The 23954-nt window shown below is 45.3% G+C and overlaps 1 protein-coding gene across 2 annotated transcripts in view; it reads right to left on the bottom strand.

Annotated features, from left to right (window-relative positions):
• The window catches only part of SHROOM3 (shroom family member 3), a 131115-nt gene that overhangs the window by 97088 nt on the left and 10073 nt on the right, over positions 1–23954 (bottom strand). Inside the window, exon 2 of one of the 2 annotated variants that reach the window (XM_065634659.1) lies at positions 2193–2347. In XM_065634659.1, the coding sequence (XP_065490731.1) occupies positions 2193–2347 (155 nt within the window). Of the gene's footprint in view, positions 1–2192; positions 2348–23954 lie in introns of those variants that run through there. The other variant, XM_065634662.1, reaches the window with a different exon arrangement.

The raw sequence follows: 23954 nt of genomic DNA, 5'->3' as shown, positions 1-23954 counted from the left end.
ATACTCGTTAAAAAGGAAAAGGAAAGAAGAAGAGGTCTGGGAACTTAAAAATAATGGACAAACTGTTACATTACACTGCAAAGTGTAGTTTTGAAATATAAACCAGTGCTGGCTGTCAGTTTTTTCAGAGGTGGATCACCTCCTCTTTCAATAACTCATCGACTTTAATGAGAACCATGGGACAATGTTCATTGGGATTGCGCTGCCCCTCTGGATACCTACTGCACGGGAAAAACTAGTCAAGGAAATGAGGAAGTTTTTTCTTCAGCTTGAAGAAAGAGGCCTCAATGCTTTGTAAGAGATGTGGGCCCGTGATTCAGGCATCCCCCAAGCAAATATTGGGAACTGCTGAATTTTGTGACACTACTGACCTTGAGTACATCACTTCTCCGTGTATAACGACATATATGCATACAAACATATTTATGTATATGTGCACTTGTGCATGTACGTATATGTATGTGTGCACACAGAGATTCAGGGAGAGAATGCTTATTCAGTCCTGCTCTCCAGTTTGAGACACATGGGAACGGATCTTCCCAATGTACTTTTTCCAGTTTGTAAGATGCAAAAGGGCTTTTCAGAACATGTGCAGGTTTTAGTCTTTGCTAAGGCAAATAGATATCTAAGTGAAGTGGAGGGGAAGAAGTCTGGGACAAAAAAAACTGCAATGGGACTCCAGGCTTCGCTTGCCTATCCTTTTCTCTTTCCTTTTTACATCTTAGGTGGGCAGATCAAATGCCAGAGGCAATTCTCAATTTAGACCAAACAGAATCAGTTATTTTACTAGTTCATCTTGGCAAAATGAAACTAAAATGTGACAAAGGGGTTTTATTTTCAAACTTTTGCTAACTTAGTTTGAATTAAACATGTTGTTCAGTCAATAGAGTTGGACTACAATCTACACGGGCCTTCAATAAAAACAATTTTTTTTAGAAAACACTGAGACTGCAATGAACTACTTTTGCAAATATCCTCGCAATGGCCACACAAACCACCTAACAGTTCTGTCTGTGAATATCCAGAATTTGTCAGTACCCAAATGTGCTCTAGGTAAACAACAGAATAGAACCAGCAAAAGCCTGACATGCACTCCAGAGAGCAGGAGAGTGTCTGAGTTGTTCACACCCGCCCTACTCGGACATCACCACCCAGGTGTTAGTTATTCCAGCTACGCGACTCAAGCTCAAACCTTTTGTGTGGCTAATGACAGCTCCTCAGCTATGCTGATCTTGGCCCAGATTCCTCTGTCTGAGTGCAGAAATTCAGGATAGAGCACTCCATACAATGATACCCACTATCACCTAGTCGGAACAGCAAAAACTGTTTGGACATGCCCATGGTAAAAAACATACAGAAAGCATCTCTACTAAGGTCTCAGAAAAACGCCCAGACTCCAACCCAAACATCTCTGATTCAAGATGTGCAACAAGGGGCAAGTTCTGTGGCCTGACCGTAAGACAAACATATTTATTACACATGTCACCGAAGGGGATCAGCAGGATTTGCTCAGCTGGGTTACGCTCAGCCATCAAACCCAGCATGCTGACATCGCTACTCAGGACCATTTGCAAGGCCTGAGACAGCCAGGGAAACGGCAACACAGAATGGGTCACATCATTGATCTGGTGATAACGCAGAGGCTGTTGCTCGAAGGACGCAGGTGAGGCAGCTGCTCTTCCCCAGCATCACATCCCGAATACAATATCAGTCAGACTGCTCGTGGGCAGCACGGCCAGTCTATCACTCACCTGCAGAACATGAAACAGCTCCCAATCCTGCTGAGGCCAGTGGAAGTCTTTCTGCTGTCACCACAACAGTGACAACGTGCAGCAAATGAGACAAGAGCTACATACAGAACTGCCACCCTTTCACAGAGAGCCCCAGGCACTTGGGAAGAACATGGGACTGCTGGTCAGTCGCTGAACAGGAATCCTGGGTTGCCATGTGGCAGGGGAGCAGAGGAAGAGATTTGGGTAACTACTGCACATGCTTGGATGTATTGGTGGCAAAGGAGTCACAGAAATGTTAGCTGAGAAGAACAAACATTTGCCCTTGGGCTCATGCCTGTGTGCCTAAAACAAGGCTTTTGCCAAGACCAGGTGAAGTCCTAGACTTCCAGCTGGAGATGCGAGGGGGACAGCTGGGACACCCTCCAGGGAGGGAGGGAAGGAGTGTTGCATCTTGCCTACCTGCGGACGACCAGCTTCAGTTTCTTGTAGGACCCTTTAACCAGGGAGATGGCCTCTCTTCTGGAGCTGCTCAGTTCCACCTCATTGATGTTCACCACTTCGTCACCAGCCCGCAGCTTGGAAGGCAGGGAGTCCGCTTTACCTCCCTCTTCGACCTGCTCAAGGAAGAGAGAAGAAAGAAATGGTGAGACGTGCCTGCCATGCTTTGGCTATCACATGCAGAGTTGAGCATGCACTTCTGTTGAAGGGACTAGGTCTATCAGCCCCAAACTCAGCTCTATGACTCTTTGCCAACCAGCTTCCTCAAAGGGCTGTGCTTGACTTCCCTACATTTCACATAGATGGAAGCTGGGGATCAACAGCCAAACTAATTCTGCCAAGAAGCACTGTTTTGAAGAGTCATTGGTATTTGGAAGCAGTAAACACCAGCAAAACAGCCATGGAACACTTCCTGATAACAGTACTCAGGCATAAGCCCAAGGGCAAAGCCAGGATTAGAAGAGCTTGAATGTGATTTTTTTGTTCAAGCTCCTCTTGGTGATCTAGCTGGCTGGTTAACAACAGCTTCTTGCTTACTGGGCAGCAAGAGAGCAGAGGCACATAAGAGTATATCGTTAACAACGTGTAGCACCTCTTCAGGGTTTTTCAGCTAGAGATTTCAAAGCACAATGTAAAAGAAAGTAGGCAAATGTTTTGACTTTATGAGAAAGTAAGCAGCATACCCAAGGCTATGCAGTGGCAAACCAAGAAGGAGAATCTTAAGGCACTTTGCTCTGTTTTGTATGGTCCTCCACGCACACTGATTCTCCCTCAGTGTGCCAGCAGAAACACACCAAGCCTGCAAAGAAGCGACAAGGCAGAGGACAAGCAAATTTGGCCCTGGCTTTCTGAATCTCAGCCTTGTGCACGAATGCTCTACCTTTCCGCAAAGGACTAGCATAGCAGAGGGCCAGGTTATATTTGGGTTAATGCACTGCGAATCCCCAATTTCTGGAGACTCAGGAGTGCAACCAGTTTGGAGTGCAACTGAAATAGCTTTTATTATAAAACTTGCCACCACAAAATCTGATATTCGAAGCACCTGGCAGTTCCTGTTCCACAGAAGCTACGACCTGTGCCAGCAATTGTCATGTGGCCCATACTTAAGCATAACATCTCATGGCACATTAGAAGTACAATCTCTTTCTTCAGTCCTTCACCTTCCCAGCATCACACTGAGGCAAAAAGCTGCATCTGAACTGAGTTAAGGCTCTGCTCAGCCAGCGGCGGGGCTGCTGTTTGCAGGGATCCCATCTTCTGAGCAGTGAGACCGCACGCATGCTTCTCAAAGTCGCTCTTGTTTCATGTCATGCCAGGCAAAAGGCAATTGAGTCATAACTCAGACATGGGACTCAGCACATGTAGATTAGCCAGATTTTTACCAGAACATTAGTTTCAGTGTTGAATGGTGATTTCCCACAGGTGAAGCAGGTCTGTTCTTCTGAACAATAGTATTCCAGCTCATGTATCTTCTAACACATAAAATCTTGACTTCCACAAACATTAGCTAATAAATTCTCTTACCCCCCTATGGAGGTAGGTAAAAATCATTGTCATTCATCCTACCAGGAAGTCATTCCACTGATGAATGAGTTTTTTCTGTTCTTCTTAAGAATGGATAAAACCACAGGAATGAGACTTGATATAAAGAGCCTTGTATCACAATTACCAGGAAGGGTGGAAGATGAAACATTAGACCGTGCTGCCAGCATAAATAAATAACAAACTAAAATGCACTATTGCTCCAGTTTGTTGCTGTTCTAAAGGAAAACAGGTGGGTATTATTTCAATCACATACAATAGGCTGGGATACTATGGGTTAGATTGACCTGGGATATAGTCAACAGAAGGGATTTTTTTTTTAATTGATTGATCTTTTGTTGTTTATATCGTTATCTATTAATAATCTGTTAGCCTTCTCAGCTGTCTGTTGCTTAGGTACAGTTGTCTCATCCATTTGTCTGGTGTACCCTGGATGTAAATTCCTGAAGGTTTCTGAAGGAAAAGATTCATGGCTGCCCTGTGACCTGGCAATAGAACTCCGAGAGTCAGAAGAGGCCAAAAGACTCCCAGGTTTCCACCCAAAGTCCCGAAACAAGGCACTGCCTCCCAAAGCAAGGCTCCCATGCTCCACGTTCATTTCTTCTCTCTGAATGCCTCTGAAAATATTTGTTTTTAAGGAGTGGCAATATTTCAAGGAAAGGACTGAATGATTCAAACAAAACAAGCTGCACTATAAACACAAAGCTCTATCTCTACTGCTTGTAACAATTATCAACCAAGCAAACAAACCTCAGCATACACGTAATCTATTTAAATGAACACCTGCCTCACGGGGCCAGGCTGAGCAAAGCCAAGGGTGGGACCTGCTGGTCTGTGATGCTCTGAGCAGCTCAGGATGGAAGATGCCCGCAGAGCTGTGCACGCCGCAGCAGGCAATAGGCAGGCAGGCCACTTGTGCATGTGCTTACCTTTCTGAACAACCTGGCTCACCCTGTGAGACAAATGAGAAGCCAAGTCTTGAGCTGTTCCCTCAGTCTCCAGTGGTTCTGCATGCTGTCAGGCAGCAAGGGCAGAGCCAGCAATACAGTTGTTTTAAGCGTGTAAGTTGTGTTGGAATAGCTTGAGCAGTCACAGTATCGTCAAAATCACCCTCAACACTCACTTGCGCCAAAAATGTAATAGCCATGAGCTACGTGACCAAGTGTAAGAGGTCACTCACTAGCCAGTAAGAGCTCTTCCCTGCCAAGCTGGCCTCTCCTGAAATACACCCGCTTCAAAACACCTCTGACGCAAACCCAAGTCCCTCAGTTGCCTTTACTGCAGCAAAGCCTTCCCTGCCCACTGCCCTTCCCCGAAAATCCCCAAGGCCACCCCTGGGCCTGCTTTGCATTCACCCTCCACTCCATTTTCTTCCATTAGAGGAGGCTTCTTGTCACTCAATAGATCTTGCAGCAGACTTTGAACCCATCTGTTCTCCCTTTTTTTGGCTTACTGTAAAAGCAAGAAGTTGCTTAAGCAGATCACCAAGGATACATAAGACTTATTACTACTGTCTTTTGTTTGGTTCGCTATGGTTACTGTAGGTTTAGAGAATGCTGTCTAACTGAGATCCTTTCTTGATTATTTTAAAGAGGTTTTCTTTATTTCTCTTTTCTCTGCCCCTTTCTTTGAGGGGCTTTAGTAACAACAAATTCTCTGTAGCTTTTAAGATGGATCATTCCATCTTTGTGTTCTTTATATTGTGAATGGCGCGAGTGATTCCTAAACTGTGAACCTAATTGCTGAGGTCTCTCTATTAAAAAAACAAGCAAGGAAGCAAATACATATGCACGCTGTATGCGGTTAGCCAAGGGAGAGCTGTGCCACGCAGCGGGTTAGTGCAGCTGCTCAGTGACACCAGGAGATGCTCTGCAAAGACCAGCCAGCTCCGCTGGGCGTTGACAGCAGCAGCAGCAATCGCAGTGACAAACCACTGCCCTTTTCGTGTCAGATATTATAACAGGGGGAAGGGAAGCATCACAAATGAACTGCTGGAGATGGCTGTCCAGAATTCCTGAGCTACAGAAAAAGGTTTTATAGGAACCGACAGGGTGAGAGAGGGAAAAAAATTTGTTCCACAAAGGAACTGAGAGAGGTAGCTACCTCTGCTACATGGAGTCTGACTCACCTAGGAGGAGAATTACAGAATAACGTTCTCTGCTTTATACCGCTTATTTTCAAATATTTTACTGGAACTGTTTTCGTTCTTTCCAGTGGAATCTGGGGTTCATCTCTGCCGTGCCACTCACTGCGTCATTAGCACTGGTACAACTAGGGGAAAAGGGTTAAACCAGCTGAGGATTTGAGAGCAAACACAGGAAAACTGACTGTCTCCTTTTCCAAATTCAACAGTCACGATTTTAATCACTTCCCAGTGCCCAGACTGGAGCATCGGCCAGGTGAGACATGGTCTTTCCTGTACCTGTCCACTGCCAGGTGTAATACAACCACCCCAGACCAGCCACATCATGCACCCAGTGCCCAGCAGTGCACACAGAGCCAAATGTAGCTTGCTCGGTAAACTCTTTGAGTAGTTGATTGATTTAGGCTTTCTGTTGGAGATTTTTAAGCCCCTGGGGGAGTTCAGAGATGGTTCCCAAACCTGCAAACGACGTCGCAGAGCTGCTGAGTGACTCCAGGGAACACGCTGCTCCCCTCGCTCAGACTCAATGCCATGTCACGAGTTGGCGGCAGCCAGTTTCCCATGCAGCAGACAGAAATTCTTCCCCATTGTCCCCAACCTCTGTGTCAGCATGATAGAGCAGTTAAGACAATTCAATCAAAAAATAGTTAAGTCAAAGGTCTCTCCCTGGAGCCATGTCTCTGCTGGATATCCCCCTCCCTGATGCAGACATGCATCTCCAGAGAATTTAGCTAGTGACATTTACCCTGAGCCAAAGAAAAGTGTTTCCAAATTAGTTATTGTTTTATTCTGCAGGGAAGCGAGGAAGGGATTTTTTTCTCATAGTGCTCTGGATTGTTCTACAGCAACATTTCTGCTCCCATCTTCAAAGCATGGTAGTGCAGACACTAATTTATTCCAGGTAGTCATACAAGGTTTACATAGAATGAATTCACCTTGAGAGGCTGAACTTTATTCAGTAGAAGAACAAGTTAAACTACACAGTTTTGAAGGGTGAGCAGTGCTATGAAATTTTTCCGGCACTTCAAAAAAAAATCTGTTATTTAAGACAGGCAAACAAACATATTTTCTCCCACACTCAGTGTGAACCATGTTAACAATTACATTTACTTGGCTTGGAGCAAGACACAGCCCTTATCATTCACGGCTCTAACACTTCTGGCATCTCCAGGCTTATTTTCACAGAATCACAGAATGTCAGGGATTGGAAGGGACCTCATTTTCCAGATACTGGGATACTATTTTCCAGATACTACATCAGACAGGCACCACTGTAAATCCAGAGGGACGTCTCCTCACCAAGCTGGCAGTGACTGACACCAGCTCTGACTTTAGCATTGTGACAAACCCAGCAGTATTTGTCCTCATAGAGAAGAGAGTCAAGAGCTCAGGCCGCACCAGACTGTCCGAGACAGCTCACGGCTCCTTTGCAGCGTGTGTGATGAAAGCTGAAATGAGCAGGAACTTCTTATGTTTTTTTCACAGGAGGGATTTCAGGCAAGCGAGTCGTATTTACCCAACCTGAAACCTGTCCAGGATGCTGCGTGAAAATTGTACAGAGCCTCTGATACAAAGGGGACCAGGATCTCACCTTTTCTGGCTATTCCCCAAAGCCAAACTGAAGCACATGCAGCAGCAGTGTTGCCTGTTCTCCCCCCAAGTGCCACAGATGGAAATGTGGTACCCCTTGGGTGCAGGCGATACACTGCAGTGCCCCTACCCCCGCACCGACAGAAGCTCCCTCAAGGACCGAGACCTTTTCCAGCATCATTTACCAAGGGTAGCAAAGCAAAGCAGCTTTGGGCACCGAAGCACTGATCCAGCTGCAGAAATACCACTGTGATCCAGGCAGGGTGGGTGCATTTGCTGACAAATGCGAGCGTTCAAGGTCATTCCTAGGACTGCCCTGCAGTCCAACACTTCCACACCTTCCCATGTCCTGCAGGATTGTTTCCTGTCCTGGGAACAAGGTTAATCTCAGCAGTCAGCCCTTCAGCAAAAAGTGGCAGGAAGTGGATGGAAAACAGATTGCTGGCTTCAGCTACAGGAGATAAGAAGACCTGCTCGGATGAGTTTGCGTCTGAGTCCCCTGGGTGACTCTCAGTTCCTAAGCCAGCGGAGGAAAGAAGGCTTAGCTCTTAAGATAATTTTCCACCTTCTTAAGCAATGAACTTTTAGGCTCCCACAGAGATTTTTACATATGAAAGTGGAAGGGGCAGGGAAAATCAAGTCTCCTTTCAGCTAATGCACAAAAAAAGAAGGACGTAACGCTACAGCTTTGACGTCAGGCCTTCAAGAAGCCTCCAGGATCTTTTCTGTAAGAAGCGGCAAAACTAACGATAAATTTTCTCCACCCCACTCTATATATACAAGACAAGGAACTAATCTGTGTTTGCTCTACAGTAACGCCTAGAGCCGTATCAGCTCCCGCTTTAGAGGGGTGGTACAAACATGTTATCATGGCCAGCCTCTGAAAAAAAGCACCCATGTGCACCTGAGTCGCAGAGCAACTATGGAAAACCCACGCGTGTGCAAGCACAGAGCAATGTTCCCCCTTTTGCAGCATTAAAACCTGAGGGACCGCTCTCTCCTGCTCTTTCTCTGCTCTCTGTGAGGCCAGCTTTTGTCCAGCAGTCTTGCCTGCAGCACACACCCCGTGCACACAGGAATCGGAGAGCCTTACTTCTTTGTTCGCTGTTTGTTTTTTGCAAACAATCCATTCCATGCATGCCACAGAGCGTATATGACCAGGTGATACAAATACGGGGGCCTGGAGCACGTTAACTTGATCCTGTTTGGTCTGCAGTGATTATCAGGGCGATATCGGCTCAAGGGGCTGCAAGAACTCATTCCCTGCTACCCTCTTGTATCTGACAGAGCACACAGAGCAGGTGGCTGCACAGGTCTGAGAGTTAATGTTTGCTTTGCAGTGTGAGAGTTAAAAATAGCTGTTTGTCAAAGACTCTGCCGCAAACACACCCAAGGTTTCCACAGTCAGGACTCCTTTAGGAGCCCGTCTGAGCCCTACAAACCCTAGGATTTTGGGTCAATGGCATCAAGTGCTCCCTGAACCTTCCCACAGACATCTGTACAGACCCCCCTTGCCGTCTCCAAACAGTGCTTCTTGGGGGTTGCAATGTATCCCCCAAACTGTGGGATGTCACGAACCAACACCCCCTCACAAACCAAAATATAAAACGTGCAAGAACTGGCCCACCTCGAGAAATGTCACCTTTTGAGTGCAAATGGATAGGCATAGAAACATTTTATTATTTTTCTGCTGTTTGCAGTTTCTTTTGCTTTGCATACTCTCTTCTGACAGCACGACCTTACATTCTCTCCCCCTGTCCTTGCCATCTAGGAAAACGAATCAGTCAGAGATGCGTCTGCAAAATTATTTTTGTTACTTACTCCAAGGGGAATTTTCAAGCTTGGGGAAAGCCAGCCCTGGAGTCACAGGAACTGCCATACTAGGAAATCTAGTTATTTCTTTAATCTCCCTCTTGTCCATTTCAAAAACAAGGAACAAATGACAACAGGTAACTCTTGCCTTTCAGTCCTTGTTACAGGATGCTTTACACACCTCCTCAGACCCCTCTACCACTTCTCTCCACTTGCTGTTATGAGCTATATTGCCATAACCCCTAGGGGCTGTAGCTTGACATGAGACTTTCTCTGGATTGTGTCTTTTTGGGGTAACTGGATAATATTTCCACTCAAGAAAATATGGCTGAGATGTACACACCTGTGATCGGGTCAGAGAAGAAAGGAGACAACCAGCAAGCTCTCAAAGTACAGTTGTTGAGGGGCTTTTTCACCACAATTAGACAGTGAACTTCTTGCCTTGGCACATTGCTCACCTGAATTCAAAATACAAATGGCAAGAAAATCTGCCCTGCAATCAGGTAATTCCATACATTAGGTAAACCTAAACCTACAGGATTTTCTGGCTACCGAACAGGTAGTACTTATCTTTCCCGGAGACAGATCCTTGGCCCAGCATAGCCACTTACTGCTTTTGATGTTTCCCACTTCTCTTGCCCTTATTTCCCTTCCCCAGTATTAATGCTTCTATCATACTTGTTATTATAAGTAGCAATAATAATAGTAATGACAACAGTAATAATGATCCCCAAGAACTTTCCTCCCATTAGCTAATTTGACCTTTCAACGCCATGGGAAGACAGCAGGAAGTATTGTTCCTAAATTAGAGAGGAATAAAAACAGAAGCAATGTTTATGTAACTTTTCCAGGGTCACAGAAAGAACCACACATTAGTGCTGGAGCTGCACGCTCTGACTGCCAGGTCATGCTGTACTGATGCCAAACGAGACTCCCTCCCCTTTAGTATTTCTACCATGTCCTCAGCATTGAGACATTGTCCCTCACAGCAATTTCCCCCTTTCTACAACCAAGAAGAACTGCTCTTGGATGTCCTACCATCTGCATTTTGGCTCCCCGCTTGTCTCCATAGTTTTAATTCTTCTCTATTTGCTGTGGTCGTCGTCTCCTCCATTGTGCTTCCATTTCAATTTCTTTCTTTTGCGCCATATTCCACTCTTTATCATGATCCTCATTCCTCTCTGAGCCTCCTAATACAAACTAATAATTGCTAAACGGTCTTTAACTGAAAGGAAAACAAAAAGATGATGCAGCAGAGCCATGCTTGATGAACTGACTGGTGCCCCCGCCGGGCATCCAATAGCTGCCACGGGGATTCATGTATTGAGTTCTCGCTCTTTTTAATGAGAGGCAGACATCAAAATTTTTAGGGACCCTTTGAAGACTGAAGCTTAGAGCAGCCAACAGCAATTAAAACACAGCTCAACACCAAGAGATGTGTCCTTGAGGGGAAGACAGCGCTGCTAACGTCCCCAGGCCATGAGAAAGAAGTGCTACTGGAATCTCAGAGGTAGCCGGGCCAGTTCATCCCAGCACAGCGGCTCGATGCTTTTTGACTCACTGCCAGGTCACACACACTCCACAATAACACAGCGAGAACTCCCCTCGGACCAGATAATGGCAACAGCGCAGCTTAGAGCCATGGTGCCTCTGCGAAAGAGGAATTTTACGGTCCGAGCCATTGTCATCACATCACACTTGGCAAACCCTTTCTTTATTTCCCAGCCTTCTATAATTATTAAAAAGCCTTCTCAAGTGAATTTAGTGCCCATGAAAGATGCCAGGCTCACAACCCTGGAGATTCCTCTTCCTTGCCTACAGATGGGCTTGTCACCCTTCCTCCCTGCGCCCTTCTCCCCACTGCACCCCCAGCGTGTTTTAGCCCTGTATTGAAGGACAAAACCTCTTGGAGACAAAAGGTAGGTTATTTCTCTGAGATGCTCAGCGTTGCTGCTGAGATGGCCAGCTCCAAAGATCCATGTGCAGCAGCTGTTTTTAAAAGATGGGTTTTGTGCAGCAGAAGGTGGGAGCACACCATACCATGTGTGTGGGAGCACACCGTACACGGGCACAGCTGTCGGCGGGACCGGTGTCCGTGCAAAGAGCACTTCAAGGCACCATCCATGAATCTTCTCCCCCCAAATCAACACACTAAAAGAACTGCCCCCCAGCATTTTCTGTGACACTACTGTAACCCCCAGATAGTAAAGGATCACAATCAAATACTCAGAAATGACCAAAAGCACAGGAGGGAGCGGAGCAGTATGTTTCAATTTCATACAAGAATGGATATCTAAAAATCAAAGTGTCCGTGTACCTCTGACCGCCATCCACCCGCTGCTGCACGCACCTGCCTGCACGTGCCCACAACCCCGTGACTTTGTGCCACCACAGGCTTGGCTGCGCATTAGAGAACCTGCTCCCCATGAACCCACGAGAAAGTGTGCAATCTTAGCTGTGCACCAGCGTTTTCCTAAACAGGGTCCTACCAGGTCACCCAGATGGAAAAGAGCAGGGGATCTGAAAAGCCTGTCCTTGCTCAGGCCTTGGAGATGTCTCACAGGGCTTGGTGGTCCTACTGAGAGCGGCAGGGAGATGGAGGAATGAACTCAGTTCAAAGCCCTCGCCCTGCAGTCACTATTCTTGTCCCCTGCTGCCACCCCGCGGCAGTTGGGAATTCCAGGGACAATTGCTTTTCTCTGTGCTACTACCTGGTTTGCAGCTGGCGGGACTCTACCATGAGGACTGCTCTCCAATGATGGGCTGAAAGAGCAGCTCCTGTAGTGTTAATGAGGAGCGGAATGAAACCCTGTCAGCTCAAACCCAGGCCTAAGTCTGAACTTCACTCTTCAAACACATGGGTAGTTCTGTTTTCAGTAACATGAGTTACGTACAAGTGGCAAATTAAACTGAAAGGCCATTCAGTTATTACTCTTGTCATGAAAATAGAGCAGTTGCTGCACTTAAGCCAGAGTGAATATCTCAAAGAGTCAAAGGCAGATGCATGGATAAATTTCACGGTGTGGGAAAGCAAGAATAAACTGTTAAACAGCGGCATTTACCTTCTTTCTTAATTTAGATTTGGAAACCCAGTGAGACTCACCAGGGAATGCTGCAGTCCTCTAACTACCAAATGAGAGAAAAGGGGTCCTGACTCTTCAGCCGGTCTCCGTGGTCCCTGCTCCGCAGCTCTCTAACATTTTTGCTGATAGCACTCAACCTGATGGGTCAGAGCATGTTCCCTACCAGTTTGTCCTGGAAGTACCTCAGGCTGCTTAACACTGGATAATATGCATGTTAACAAGCACTGAATTCATTTTGTTTGGGCTCTGTGACAATTCTTTAACTAGTGTCCGAGAGGCCAAGTGCACCCCCAGGTCCCCTGCCCATGTGTCAGCCTAAATGTCTCCAACCGGAGCATGGAGCAGTTTTTGCCAGATCAAGAAAATGCTGGAGCAATTTTGAAAGTAAGATGATAAAAGCAGGCTTCGCTACTGATTAGCAAGGCATTTCACAGCAATCCAGGAACTTGCTTGTTAATATTACACTGCAGATGTGGACATGAATGATGCAAAAGCAGACAGGGTATGCAAGGAAGCACATTTGTTCTCTTCTACCTTAAAAAATTCTCTTCGGATGTGGGTGACAGGGAAAGGTCCTCCCTAAAGCCACACTCACAACAGAAAAGCAAAGATACCAGGGCCCGCTCTCTGTGTCTCTTTTACAGGTATCCTGAGAGATGATGCATAGGACAAGCTCCTAGGCCTTATAGAGCACAACGTTTGTTTTCCTAAGGTCCAGCCTTTGTCCTCTCAAGAGAGCAGTTTTTCCTCCTCTATTTTGTCCTGTACCAGCAGCACTGAAGTTCATTAAGGTACGTGCACAGCACCTATCCCTCTCCCTGCTTGAGTCCTCTGAAGTAGCCACGACTTTCTCAGAATTGTCTTATCAAGCCCTCTATTTACGGAAGGTGATTTATAGCTGTGCTTCCAAGCTTATTCCTTTATCAAGCCAAATACTTCTTGGCAAAACTATTTTTAGCCACAGTAGACAAAGTAATGAGTTTAGCTGCTGCTCAGGTGGAGCCAGGTCCAAGTCTTCAGAGCCAGTGATGCCATCAGGTGCCATGGAGATGGAGGAGGCAAACACACCTGTAAGAACACCGGGCACACTGCCCACTGCCTCCTTGTGTGCTGGAGGGCTCTCGCTCTTACGCTTGTCTTTTGAAACTGTTTTCTGTGTGAGTACAAACCTCGATATACAGTCCAGATGGCTGCTGACTTGGCAGAAGCTTATACTCACCCCTAGCTCTGCATCTAAAATGCAGGGTTCAGACCCACCAGCATGATATGTAAATGCCTTTTTAGAGTAAGGGTTTCAAATTCTTATTTTGCCATACGTGCCAGTGAAAAGTCCACTACAAGCATCTCAAATACAAACTGAAAACATTCATTCCCTTCCTGCTTTCTCCTCCACCTGGTACCATTTCCTGGTTTCTCACAGTTCTCTCCGGTTTTTTGCTGCTCTTCTGTTTCCAAAAATGTCACTGAAAATAAACTGATGGGACAAACAACTATGAGATTCCCACTGACGAGGGCAATGTGACATGACCTGTTTGGCCATCAGCAGCAGAAAGCCCTTGATCTCAGGAAGGAACTGGATTACCAAGGCATGTTTTTGATGAGCGCTGCTAGGCTTGCTCCAGTTTGATACCTAAACAAGGACAGCGCACAAAACCTGTCCTGGCTCCTGCACCATGAGAGGGCCTCTTGGACTCGCCTGTGTCCTCTCTTCTCACATGTAGTGCTGGGCCCCGAGGGATCAGCATGAAAGACACGAGCTGATGTACGAATGCATATGGGCTCTGCTGGACCAAGTGCAGGGAGCACTTTATATTTTAATATTAAACCACCTTTTCCATTTTCTTTGCTTCAGTCTTAAGTACTGAAAAGTCATATTCCTGCTTCACGCACGATGGGAACAGTCAAGAGCATCTGCGGGGCCCTCATTCCCTGCTAGACACTAAGTCCGTCTGACCACCCGGCTCCTCAGAGCCTTCTCAGAGACCGTTCTCCTCCAACGTCCGCTCGACTGATTTTACAGAGCGCACTTTTGTGACCGTGCAGCTATGCACAGACTGTTGGTACGATCAAAACACTACCTGAATGGGGCACAGGGACTCACTGCTTAGTGTTTACGCAAGGCACTGGAAACTTCACTCTTGCAGCTTGGGGTTGGGGAGGACAAGAAAGGGGAGGGGAGCAGAAATAACTAGAAAGGAAGAGAATGTGCCTGCTAAAGCCAGTCGGTACACATTGGCTAAATCACATTTCTTTAATTGCCATAGCTCCAGGGGCTAAGGCAGCAGGCACATGTTTTTATAAGCTGAATCATACATTAAAGAAAATCCCAGGACATTGCTGTAAGAGCAGAGGCATTAGTGGTAGCTGGGATGCTGGCCAAATTCCAGAGAAGGTAACTACACTCTGTCACCCCGTGCTCTCCCTGCCGCTTCAATGAATGTGGTCAATTGTTTCAGGTCCGAGTGGCTCCGCAGCGCCCCTGGGATCAGCCACCGTACCCGCAGCATCCCTCGGATATCATTGTCACTGAAGGAATCTTTCAGGAATTTCACAACAGGTCCTGTGAACGATGAAAATGTCCCTTCTGGTAAACAAGTTTGCAACAACAGCTTTGAGTCAAAAAAGCTGCAGAAAACTTCAAGATTGCGTAAACGTTCTAAGAGGAAAGAACAAAAAGTACACTCCAAACCTCGAGGCAGAAATCTTGTGGCGGAGACTGCTCGGGCTGTTTGGAATTAGTTTAACTCATATCCTTCTGGGGACTTGACCAAGCGTTGCTAAAGTCACTATATGTGGATGACGACTACACAGAAGTATTTTTCAGACAAACAGTCCTCCCGTTGTAAGAAAGCAATAACCATGCAGCGGTGCCCTGAAAGGGCTTGCAATGGGTATTTCACTCTGCTATGGCTACTGATGGCCATCAGCAGCCCTTCCTCAAGGCTTCCAAATCCAAAGGAAACCCACGGTTTGGACCTTGAAACCTGCAGCACCCTGTTTGTAACAGCCCAGTCCACGGCCTCAGCCAGCAACCTGGCTCTCCTGTCCTGGCAGAGACTCGTGTGAATGCTGATGCTGAACTCCTGCTGTTTACTCCACCCTTGCCAGCCACCCTTTGTTTCTAATCACATCTTTTGCTGCAGCATCCAACCACTGCTGACGTATGTTTTGTAGTTAAACTGAAAGCACTTAATATGCAATTCAAAACATGGAGTATCAGGACTGGCAGTGTCTCACTGAAGTTCTCCACAAAATGTCTCCTAGTCAGTTAATCTAATAAACTTCCACATATAATGAACATTTTCTCAGCATTGTCTGTAGTCATTAAACCTGGCATATCCTCCTAGTGCACAAGTGGTAAAATGCCGATGTCAAGACCAAGCTATGAGCTGACTGTGTTCTGCTCTATGTGCCTATTTTCCAGAGCTGATTATTTTTCAGCTGGCTGAGTTTCAGATGTGAACTAAAGTGATTAATAAATAAAAAGGCTCTTATCCATTGCTGTGCCCACAGTCCCTAAACAATTTTGCCCTGACACTTGCCAATAAAGTTGTAATGGCTCATAATACATGCTTCATCACCTCAAACCTCACATCACATCAAACTGTTCATTTGAGTAACAAAGGCAAAACTCATTACTTTCCCAAAGTAATGGACTTGGGGAAGGAGAGGACACCTTGGGACTAACAAGCAGTTCTTAACCTACCGTGATCAGAAAATAAAGGCGTACTGCTCTTTTGTGGCTGCCGTTTACACCGAATGGTCTCCATGTCAGGTCTGTTCCCTTTGAGTCACAGTAAGTTGGTTCGAGTGCCAGCTCGGCATGCCTGAAACACTAATTGTCGTGTTTCCATTTCACTCATCATCATCACAATCACACTGCTGGAACTGGAAGACAAATGCCAGCTTGACTGATAAGGCAGACTGAAATACAGCCAGATGACCTGCAGGTTTATTACAACTTCAAATATGGCCTTTCCCCAGCTCAATAAGAAATTAAGACTCTGACAATACTGCAACCCTACTACTGTGGTTTAAAAGCTATTATTTAAAAAAATGAGTTTTGGCCAAATACAATATGTTTAGGTGTCTGCTGCCTTTTGAGATGCTCTAGTATCTCGTATTGTTACAGTCTCACAAATGCCTCTTACATTCAGGAAGTACAGAGAGAAAACCAATGCACTGCAACATAAAGGCCCAGATCCCAAATTGCACACAGATGAAATCAGGCATCAAAATACTACATGTATATAAAATTCCTTATGGATTTAAAAGTACTATGAGAACAGAACACATTTCTAAAATGAGAATTTGACTATCTGATTTCTCAGCTGAGATCCTGTTGTCGTTCCAGTAGAACCAATGCGTTGATTTGTATCAGCTAAAGCACTGGGCTCTGGAAATCATTTCTCCATGCATTATACTTGATGAATCTGATGAATGAGGTGCCTTTCGTGGGAGTGATGGAGGAGGCAAAACTGACCCATGATCTAAGAAAAAGGTGATGTGGTTATTCAGAATTATATACATTGTTTTTCTTCAGAAATCAAAAGGCCATCATATTTTATTTCTGTAGTAGTAATGAATTCTACTTTATCTACATAATTCCTCTCTCTTTTCTTTTCTGTGTCTGGGAGAGAAGCAGCTCAGATTAAAAACCACTGGCTTTTGCTGCCATAGCCCAGATTTGGGATATTGGCCAACTCCCAAGGGCTGTCCTCGGATGACTCTGCTGTTGTCTTTCCGTTTCTGCAGGCAGATAACGACGCTCATCCATCACACTTAAATAGCCAGAACCAAAACCTGCTCCTGTTCTGTCAGCATGTAGCAGAAGAAATACTACTGACATCTCGCCAACTCTTTCCAGGTTTACCACGGGACAATTTCACACGCAGATTTCCAGTCTGAGGGTTCATCACGCCTGCATAGATGCACTCAGCAGTTCTGCTTCTAAACCCCTTTTTGTGCAACACTTTAAACCAAAGCAAAACACAAACAAACAAACAAACAAATCCAACAAACAAACCAACCCCACAACAACAGGAAGTTTGTCATGGCAGAGTTGAAAATTTTATTTCGCCCTCAACAACCCGCAGGAGTCTCTTCTGGCCCCAAAACAAAGGTGAGACACAGGATGGCATGAGCGGACAGTGGAGGTCGAATCTGATTTGCAGCAGCAGCTCCTTGGCCCTCCCGCAGGGCTCCTTCTCCTGCCCCAGGGCTTTCTGCACCGCCCAGGAACTCTGGCTGCACAAAGCCATGGTACAGAAAGGACCAGGCCTGTCATCTGCTCGTACTATGGGTTTCCCATCTCCCTTTAGTTCCCACGCAGTTTTTGAAGTATCGATCACCCCATGGAAAAAGCTTAAAATGAACAATGGATTCATGGTTAATGAGTTTCAATAACTCTGTTCACCTCACTTGAGCCCTTGGGGTGAGAAAGTGAAGTGCCACTGTACAAGCTCAAGTGGCTGCTGACAATTTCCTTAATATTTCATCTCTTTGTATCTTGCAGTTTGCCTTCTTCTGAGCTAATGTTTATTTTTCCAGAGAGCGGTTATTGTGGTAAACTGATACCAGACTAGCAGTGTGGGAAAGGAGGTTTCAGTGAATTCATCTCCGGCACTTCAATACTTCAACCAGGAAGGCAACGTGGACAAAAAAAGGAGTCAATCTAAGAGTTATTTTCTCTTTGAGAAGGATGCCTTGTTGCTGGTACACTGATGACCTCCCCAGAACCAGGGACCTACTTAACCCCAGCAGCATTTCTATTTTAACTAAGGAATGGATGGAACAGAGAGGAAATGTGAGTTGTAGGATGGTCTGGAAAAGTGGGAAGGAATGACGTACGTGAGGGCGAGCCTCCTGATGTCAGAAAAACCATGTTGATTTACAGCAGCTCAAACCCAACACAGCCTGTTCAGCCCACCTGAGTGGGGAATTCCTGTGCCTTTGCTACATTAATTTTAGCCAAAGCAAATGAAAAGCTTTCCAATGAAATCTGAGTAGAATTGCTTCCTGTTTCCTCTGTTTTTAGCATCATCCTGATGCCTATGCTTTCTTCATTCCCATTTCCTTGATGGTACTGAGTCTCTCTCACCAGTGATTTTTCTATAGCTGGAATGATTTAGATTCCAGCATTTTGTTCTAATGGAGAAGATAACGTGTTCCCCTCTCATTTTGGCGTGAGCAGCCCTTGGGCACATCAGCAACTTCTGGTGTTGACAAGGTTTTGGGACACTAAGGTCTTTAAGAACATGATTCTTTTCTATTTGCTCATCTTATTCACGATCTTAAGTATGTTCTACTTTAAACATATAAGTAATGCTAGAGAAAATAATGGGATTTCTAAGTTGAGAACAGACTAGACCCTCCATTTGTGTGTTTGTAGAACTCTACCATCCAAAACTGTGGAAAAAAAAACCTTTTCCTTTAGCAGTTGCGGAGAGCAGAGGGTTCTTTATGGCTAATACAACTCTCTAAGAATGCTTTCTATTCTAATCTTGCTGACTAATCTTTCTTCTTCCATAGTTTTAATCTTGCTTTAGGAATAAATGTGTGATATTGTGTTAGACAAGCCAATCAAGTGCTCAGGCTCTAGCTGGGAAGTAATGCGAGTTCCCCTTTGTACAAGCCCTTCTCAGATAGGATTGTTTCCCAAGTGTCAAATTCCACGGATTTTAGCAGCTGAATGGGTACAGAATTTGACATGCTCAGAAACGCGTGCTTATAGAAACTTATTATTGTTGAATAGCTGGCGCATTCTTGGTGCGCTCATGTGCACAGTACCATTGGAGAGAGCTGGCTGGCATCGGCTCCGGGCCTCGTTAGCGCACACACGCAGATCCCAGCGAGGTCTGGCCTGCGCTCCCACCCACCCTCCTCCTAAACACCCTGCTGCCTGTTCCCGTGCTCCACGTGGGGAGGAACAAGGCAGTGTCCTGCATACCACAGCTGTCCTCAGTTAACCTTAGAGCTGGCCAAGGTGGTTAAACGCCATGACAACTCAGCCAAGGCAAGCCCCGGGGGTTAGGCAGCCCTTGAGAGTGATAACTCATGTTCTGGGACTTGCAGCCACCTCAATATTTAACCGAGAACAAGAGTGGGCAGAAATACCGAGTCTCATGACCTTCCAGCTGACGTTATGTTGAGCACCAGCAGCTGGGTAGCTCCCATTCCCAAACTGTGCTCCGCCATGTAGTTAGACGCCAAACATGAAGAGCACAGTGCAGCCAGAGACAGAGCCAAGCGGCCAAGGTGTGGGCCATGCAAAACTGAGAAAAAAAAATGGCAAGTGTCAGTTTTCTAACTTTTGGTCTCAGCCATGCAACAGCGACAGGCCTGCATGGGCTGGAGATGTCTGCGTTGCTTGAACACATGCTAGAGTTAGGCTACGGTTGGACTCGATGATCATGAGGGTCTCTTCCAGCCAGAATGATTCAATGATTCTGTGACATGGACCAATGCAAATGGAGCCTACACGGGTGAAGCCAGCGCAAGGTCAGCAGCTTACACCGGCACAGAAGTTCTAGACTGGCATAAATATGTCAGCTTGAAGAAATGCTCCTTCACCCTCCAAAGCTGCCCTACCAACAAGGCCTTACACTACCAAAACTCTTTCCTGGAGCAGTGCTACTCCTAGATTGAGAGACAAAATCTTAGGAGGTTTCATCTACTTTTGTCTACTTTGCTTTAAAGGCCCATAAAACATTTTTTGTTATCCATTGTAAAACTGTGCCAGTAGCCAAGGATGAAATGAGTGAGTATTTCCTGCACCCAGAAATATGAAGCTCTGAAAGAATACAGCCAGCTCTTCGTATGAAAGCAATCCGCAGTCCTGAATAACTCTGTGTTTGGGGATTCTTCTGCCAACTCCTCTCCCACTGGAATAACGCTAGCAATGCCGCATAACAAAACCAAGCCTACATTTGTCAGCCTGTACTGCTTTTCCTGAGTGCTCCAGGAGCTGTTAAGAATGTGCTGATGCGCTGTGCCAGCTCCTGATGCATTTTTGCACGTGTGTGAGAACTGCTGATTCGAGAGATGTTTCCTCGAGCTCCTGCCTCAGCAACTGCTTTTGCTCAGACGGTACAGCACAGGGTGGATTCCAATCCCTCATTATTGCTCCTACACACAAGTAGAAACGGAGTAACAGTGCAAATTGGTGGATAGCATTGCAAAGCCCTGAAAAAGATGCGTTTTGAAGCATCACAATTGCGTTAGAAATATGAAAAGCACAGGAATAACATCCAGGGATATTACCACATCCATTCTTTCATGACAATCCCACCTCACTCCCAGACTTTACTAGGAGCTTAATATATCCCTTGTACTTTTAAGAAAAGGTCTTGAAGGAGGATTCTGGCAAGTTTCAGCTCTTTTTCAGCAGAAGACGAAAGGTCAAAATAAGCCACAAAGATAATAAGGAATGTCATTGACAGGGTGTATGAAGTCTAAACTGATCCACGGTCAAGCAGAGCTTTATTTTGAAAGATGTATTTTGACAACAGTGGGACATCATTATTTAGTAAGTAATAATATCGCCATAGTGTGATTCCAAGGGGTAAGAACAAGGCTGCTTCCACATGCAGGTTAAATGCAGTAAAGGCTGCTAATCCCTGAAAGGCAGGGAAGAAAGAATAATGTAAAAGGGTTGAAACTTTCAACTTCAACATTTTTAAAGCAGAATATTTCAGGTTTGTTTTCAGTTATTATTTTCATTTCGAAGTTCACCTGCATTTATCTTGCAGGGTCCAACAAAACTTTTCAGTTCAATACAAATGCTGAGTATTTTTCTATTCTTTTTGTCTTGCATTAATTTTGTTTCAGGGCCCACAAGGACCAGTCTCTTTATACAGGCCACCAAACCAAGATGATTCCACAGTTCTATGCTGTTTAAGCTTTACATGTATTAAAAACTCTTTTTCACACCGTAGTCAATACACTGGGACTAAATAAAACCTGTAAATCCAAGAGAAGAACCAAAGTCGTGACACTGCCTGCTCCAAATGCGCATCTCCTCCTACACTCCTCCAACCCAACAACACACACAGATATACAAAGAATAAAAATAATTTAAAAGTCCCCAGGCCAACAGAATTCTTCCTCTGCTCTTCTCCTGACCAAGCTGTTCTGGTTTCCAGCATTTTTCTTCCTGGCTGCTGTTGGTTTTGGTAAGAGCAGTAACACCACTAAGAACTTACAGACCCTCTGTTCTGTTCCAAAACTGATTTAGTTAACCTAAACCAGAAAAACAAAGTAAACCAAAACAAACAAAGCATCTCCTTGTCAGCTGGAATTTCCACTAGTGCCTAAGAGATGGATAAAACCAGAGAGCACACTACAACCCCGCACCCGCAGGAAATATTTCTGACCGCGATTAATTCTTCCTTTAGCAGTGCAACAGAATCCTTGCAGATCCTCGTGGATCCCTGGAAGAGCTCCATTTTCTGCTCTCCAGGCCACATTTTGCTGTGAAACCTTAATACATAACAGAAGCATTAAGAGATTCAGAGTAAAATAAGAAAAGACATATTACCCTACAGATTTGGAGGAGGGAAAAGTTAAGAAAGGCACACAGGGTTTTCTTTTCACTCATGTGATTATGTTGTGCTAATGGTCTCTACAGAGCTGTCCATCACTGGAGGGCTCGGGTCAGAGCAGCTCTCTGACCCGACCAGCTGGGTGACACACCAAACAATGACGAATTCAGCTTCAGTTCATCTTGCCAAGAGGATCTCCAAGTCTCAGAGCCACCTGTTGAGCAGCTATGAGACAACTACACTTTCCTTTTGGCCATCTTTTAGTTTATTTCCTTTTTTAAAAAAAATTCCTTTTCTTTTTTTATGGTTTTTTTTTTTTTTAATAGGGATTTTGCGAGGATATATGCAGAGTTTGGAAAGGCACAGTCTTTCGCGTGTCTTTCTACCTTTGGCTCCCCTGCCTGGCTCCCACATTACCACCTTACAGAATGTGTACTCACTCATACCTCAAACTACTGTGTTAGGAAATCCTTTGGCAGAATACACTTGCCTTGCAGATTTCCAGGCATTGCTACTGAAGATGGTCAGTGCTATCCCACAGTCGTAGAAAGCCTCGCAACAGTGGCACTCAGATTCCATGGTCATTGGAGTAATTTCTGTCCTTCAGGTCATTTTTGAATGCCGCGTCCACAAGCATGACGGCAGATAATGCTTTAACTGGAAATGGCAGGGTACTGCCACCGTTTTCAAATTACCCGAAAGAAAAGCAGGCTCGCTCGTAGTGCTGAAGACTCAGCAACTAATCAAAGACATTTGACCGAGTATTCTGCTCAGTCTACAGCTGCCCACCAAAGTACAAGGGCAGATTACACTCCTCTGTGAATTATAGAGAGGGCCTAAAAACTGAGATGACTAGATGCATGCGCCAGACCTCTTAACTAGTGCCATCGCAATGTCATAAGCGTATTATGCAAGCACTGAATTTTTGTATTTACTCCCTTCCTCCAAGTCTCACATCTCTGTTTTCTGTGCTAATGGCCAGTTCTTTCTCACTCTCTATAAAACACTGATTTAAGCCAAGAGAACAGCATGCAACTGGTGTGCAGGGATCTCTGTACATCCACTAATGTATTACCTCGCAGTTCTACACTCCAGCATATATTCTGACTCACCTCAAAAGCATGATTTTTTTGCATCCTGGTACTTTATAGGATTACAAACTATAAGCACCCTCTGCTGATGCACACACACACATATATATATACATATATATATATAAAAAAATACAACCATTTCTCTGCAAGCACTATGATCTGCTATCAAAGCATCTCATAACAGTCACCTGCAACCCTTAGCTGCTCTACAACAGGAAAAAATAAATATTATGGTACTGGTGTTGGTATGCAATTCATCCAGAGTTTAGCTCATAGGATCACTTTTTTTTTCTAGTAAAATATGCCACCAGCTGACCTTCTATAACATTCCATCCCCAAAGCCAGAACATCTCAAAGAGCAGCTCTATCATAGCCCTCCACCTCAGCCCCAGGTGGGTCAGTCATTCAGCACTGACAGAGGGACCAGGGCTATAGACTGAGCCACTTGTGTCATTTCTCGTTGCATTTCAAAGTCTCCCATCCAAGGAGTGACACAGTCCAACCTGTTAAGCTAATGAGAGCTGGCAAGATCACAGCCTGAGCATAATAAAACACACAGAACAATGGATGCTCATGCTGGTTCCCTTCAGCTCCAGCCAGCAGAGGAACCTTTTGTTTAAGCAGCTGATGAGACACACACAAGTCGTAGAGACACAGAGTCACTCAAGCGCACTTACTTTTGTTTCTGCTTACTCCCTTCTCCTAACCCCCAGCTTCAGCTGATGTGCAGGGGCTCGCTTTCCGTCAATCTCCATTAAACACCCAGATAAGCCACTGAAAGATCATGTCATTGGTGGACAGGGAAAACTCTAAATGCAGTTTGTTATTAACATGTGACGATTGATTAAATAACAGCCAGTCTTAAGGAAAACACAGATTAAGGTTCTCCCTAGTTATTTTTCTGCATACCACCGTTC

This window comes from Caloenas nicobarica, chromosome 4 (assembly GCF_036013445.1).
Source record: "Caloenas nicobarica isolate bCalNic1 chromosome 4, bCalNic1.hap1, whole genome shotgun sequence".
Lineage (NCBI taxonomy): Eukaryota > Metazoa > Chordata > Aves > Columbiformes > Columbidae > Caloenas > Caloenas nicobarica.
Note: the sequence above shows the minus strand (reverse complement) of the source record. Positions and strands in the feature narration are given on the sequence as shown.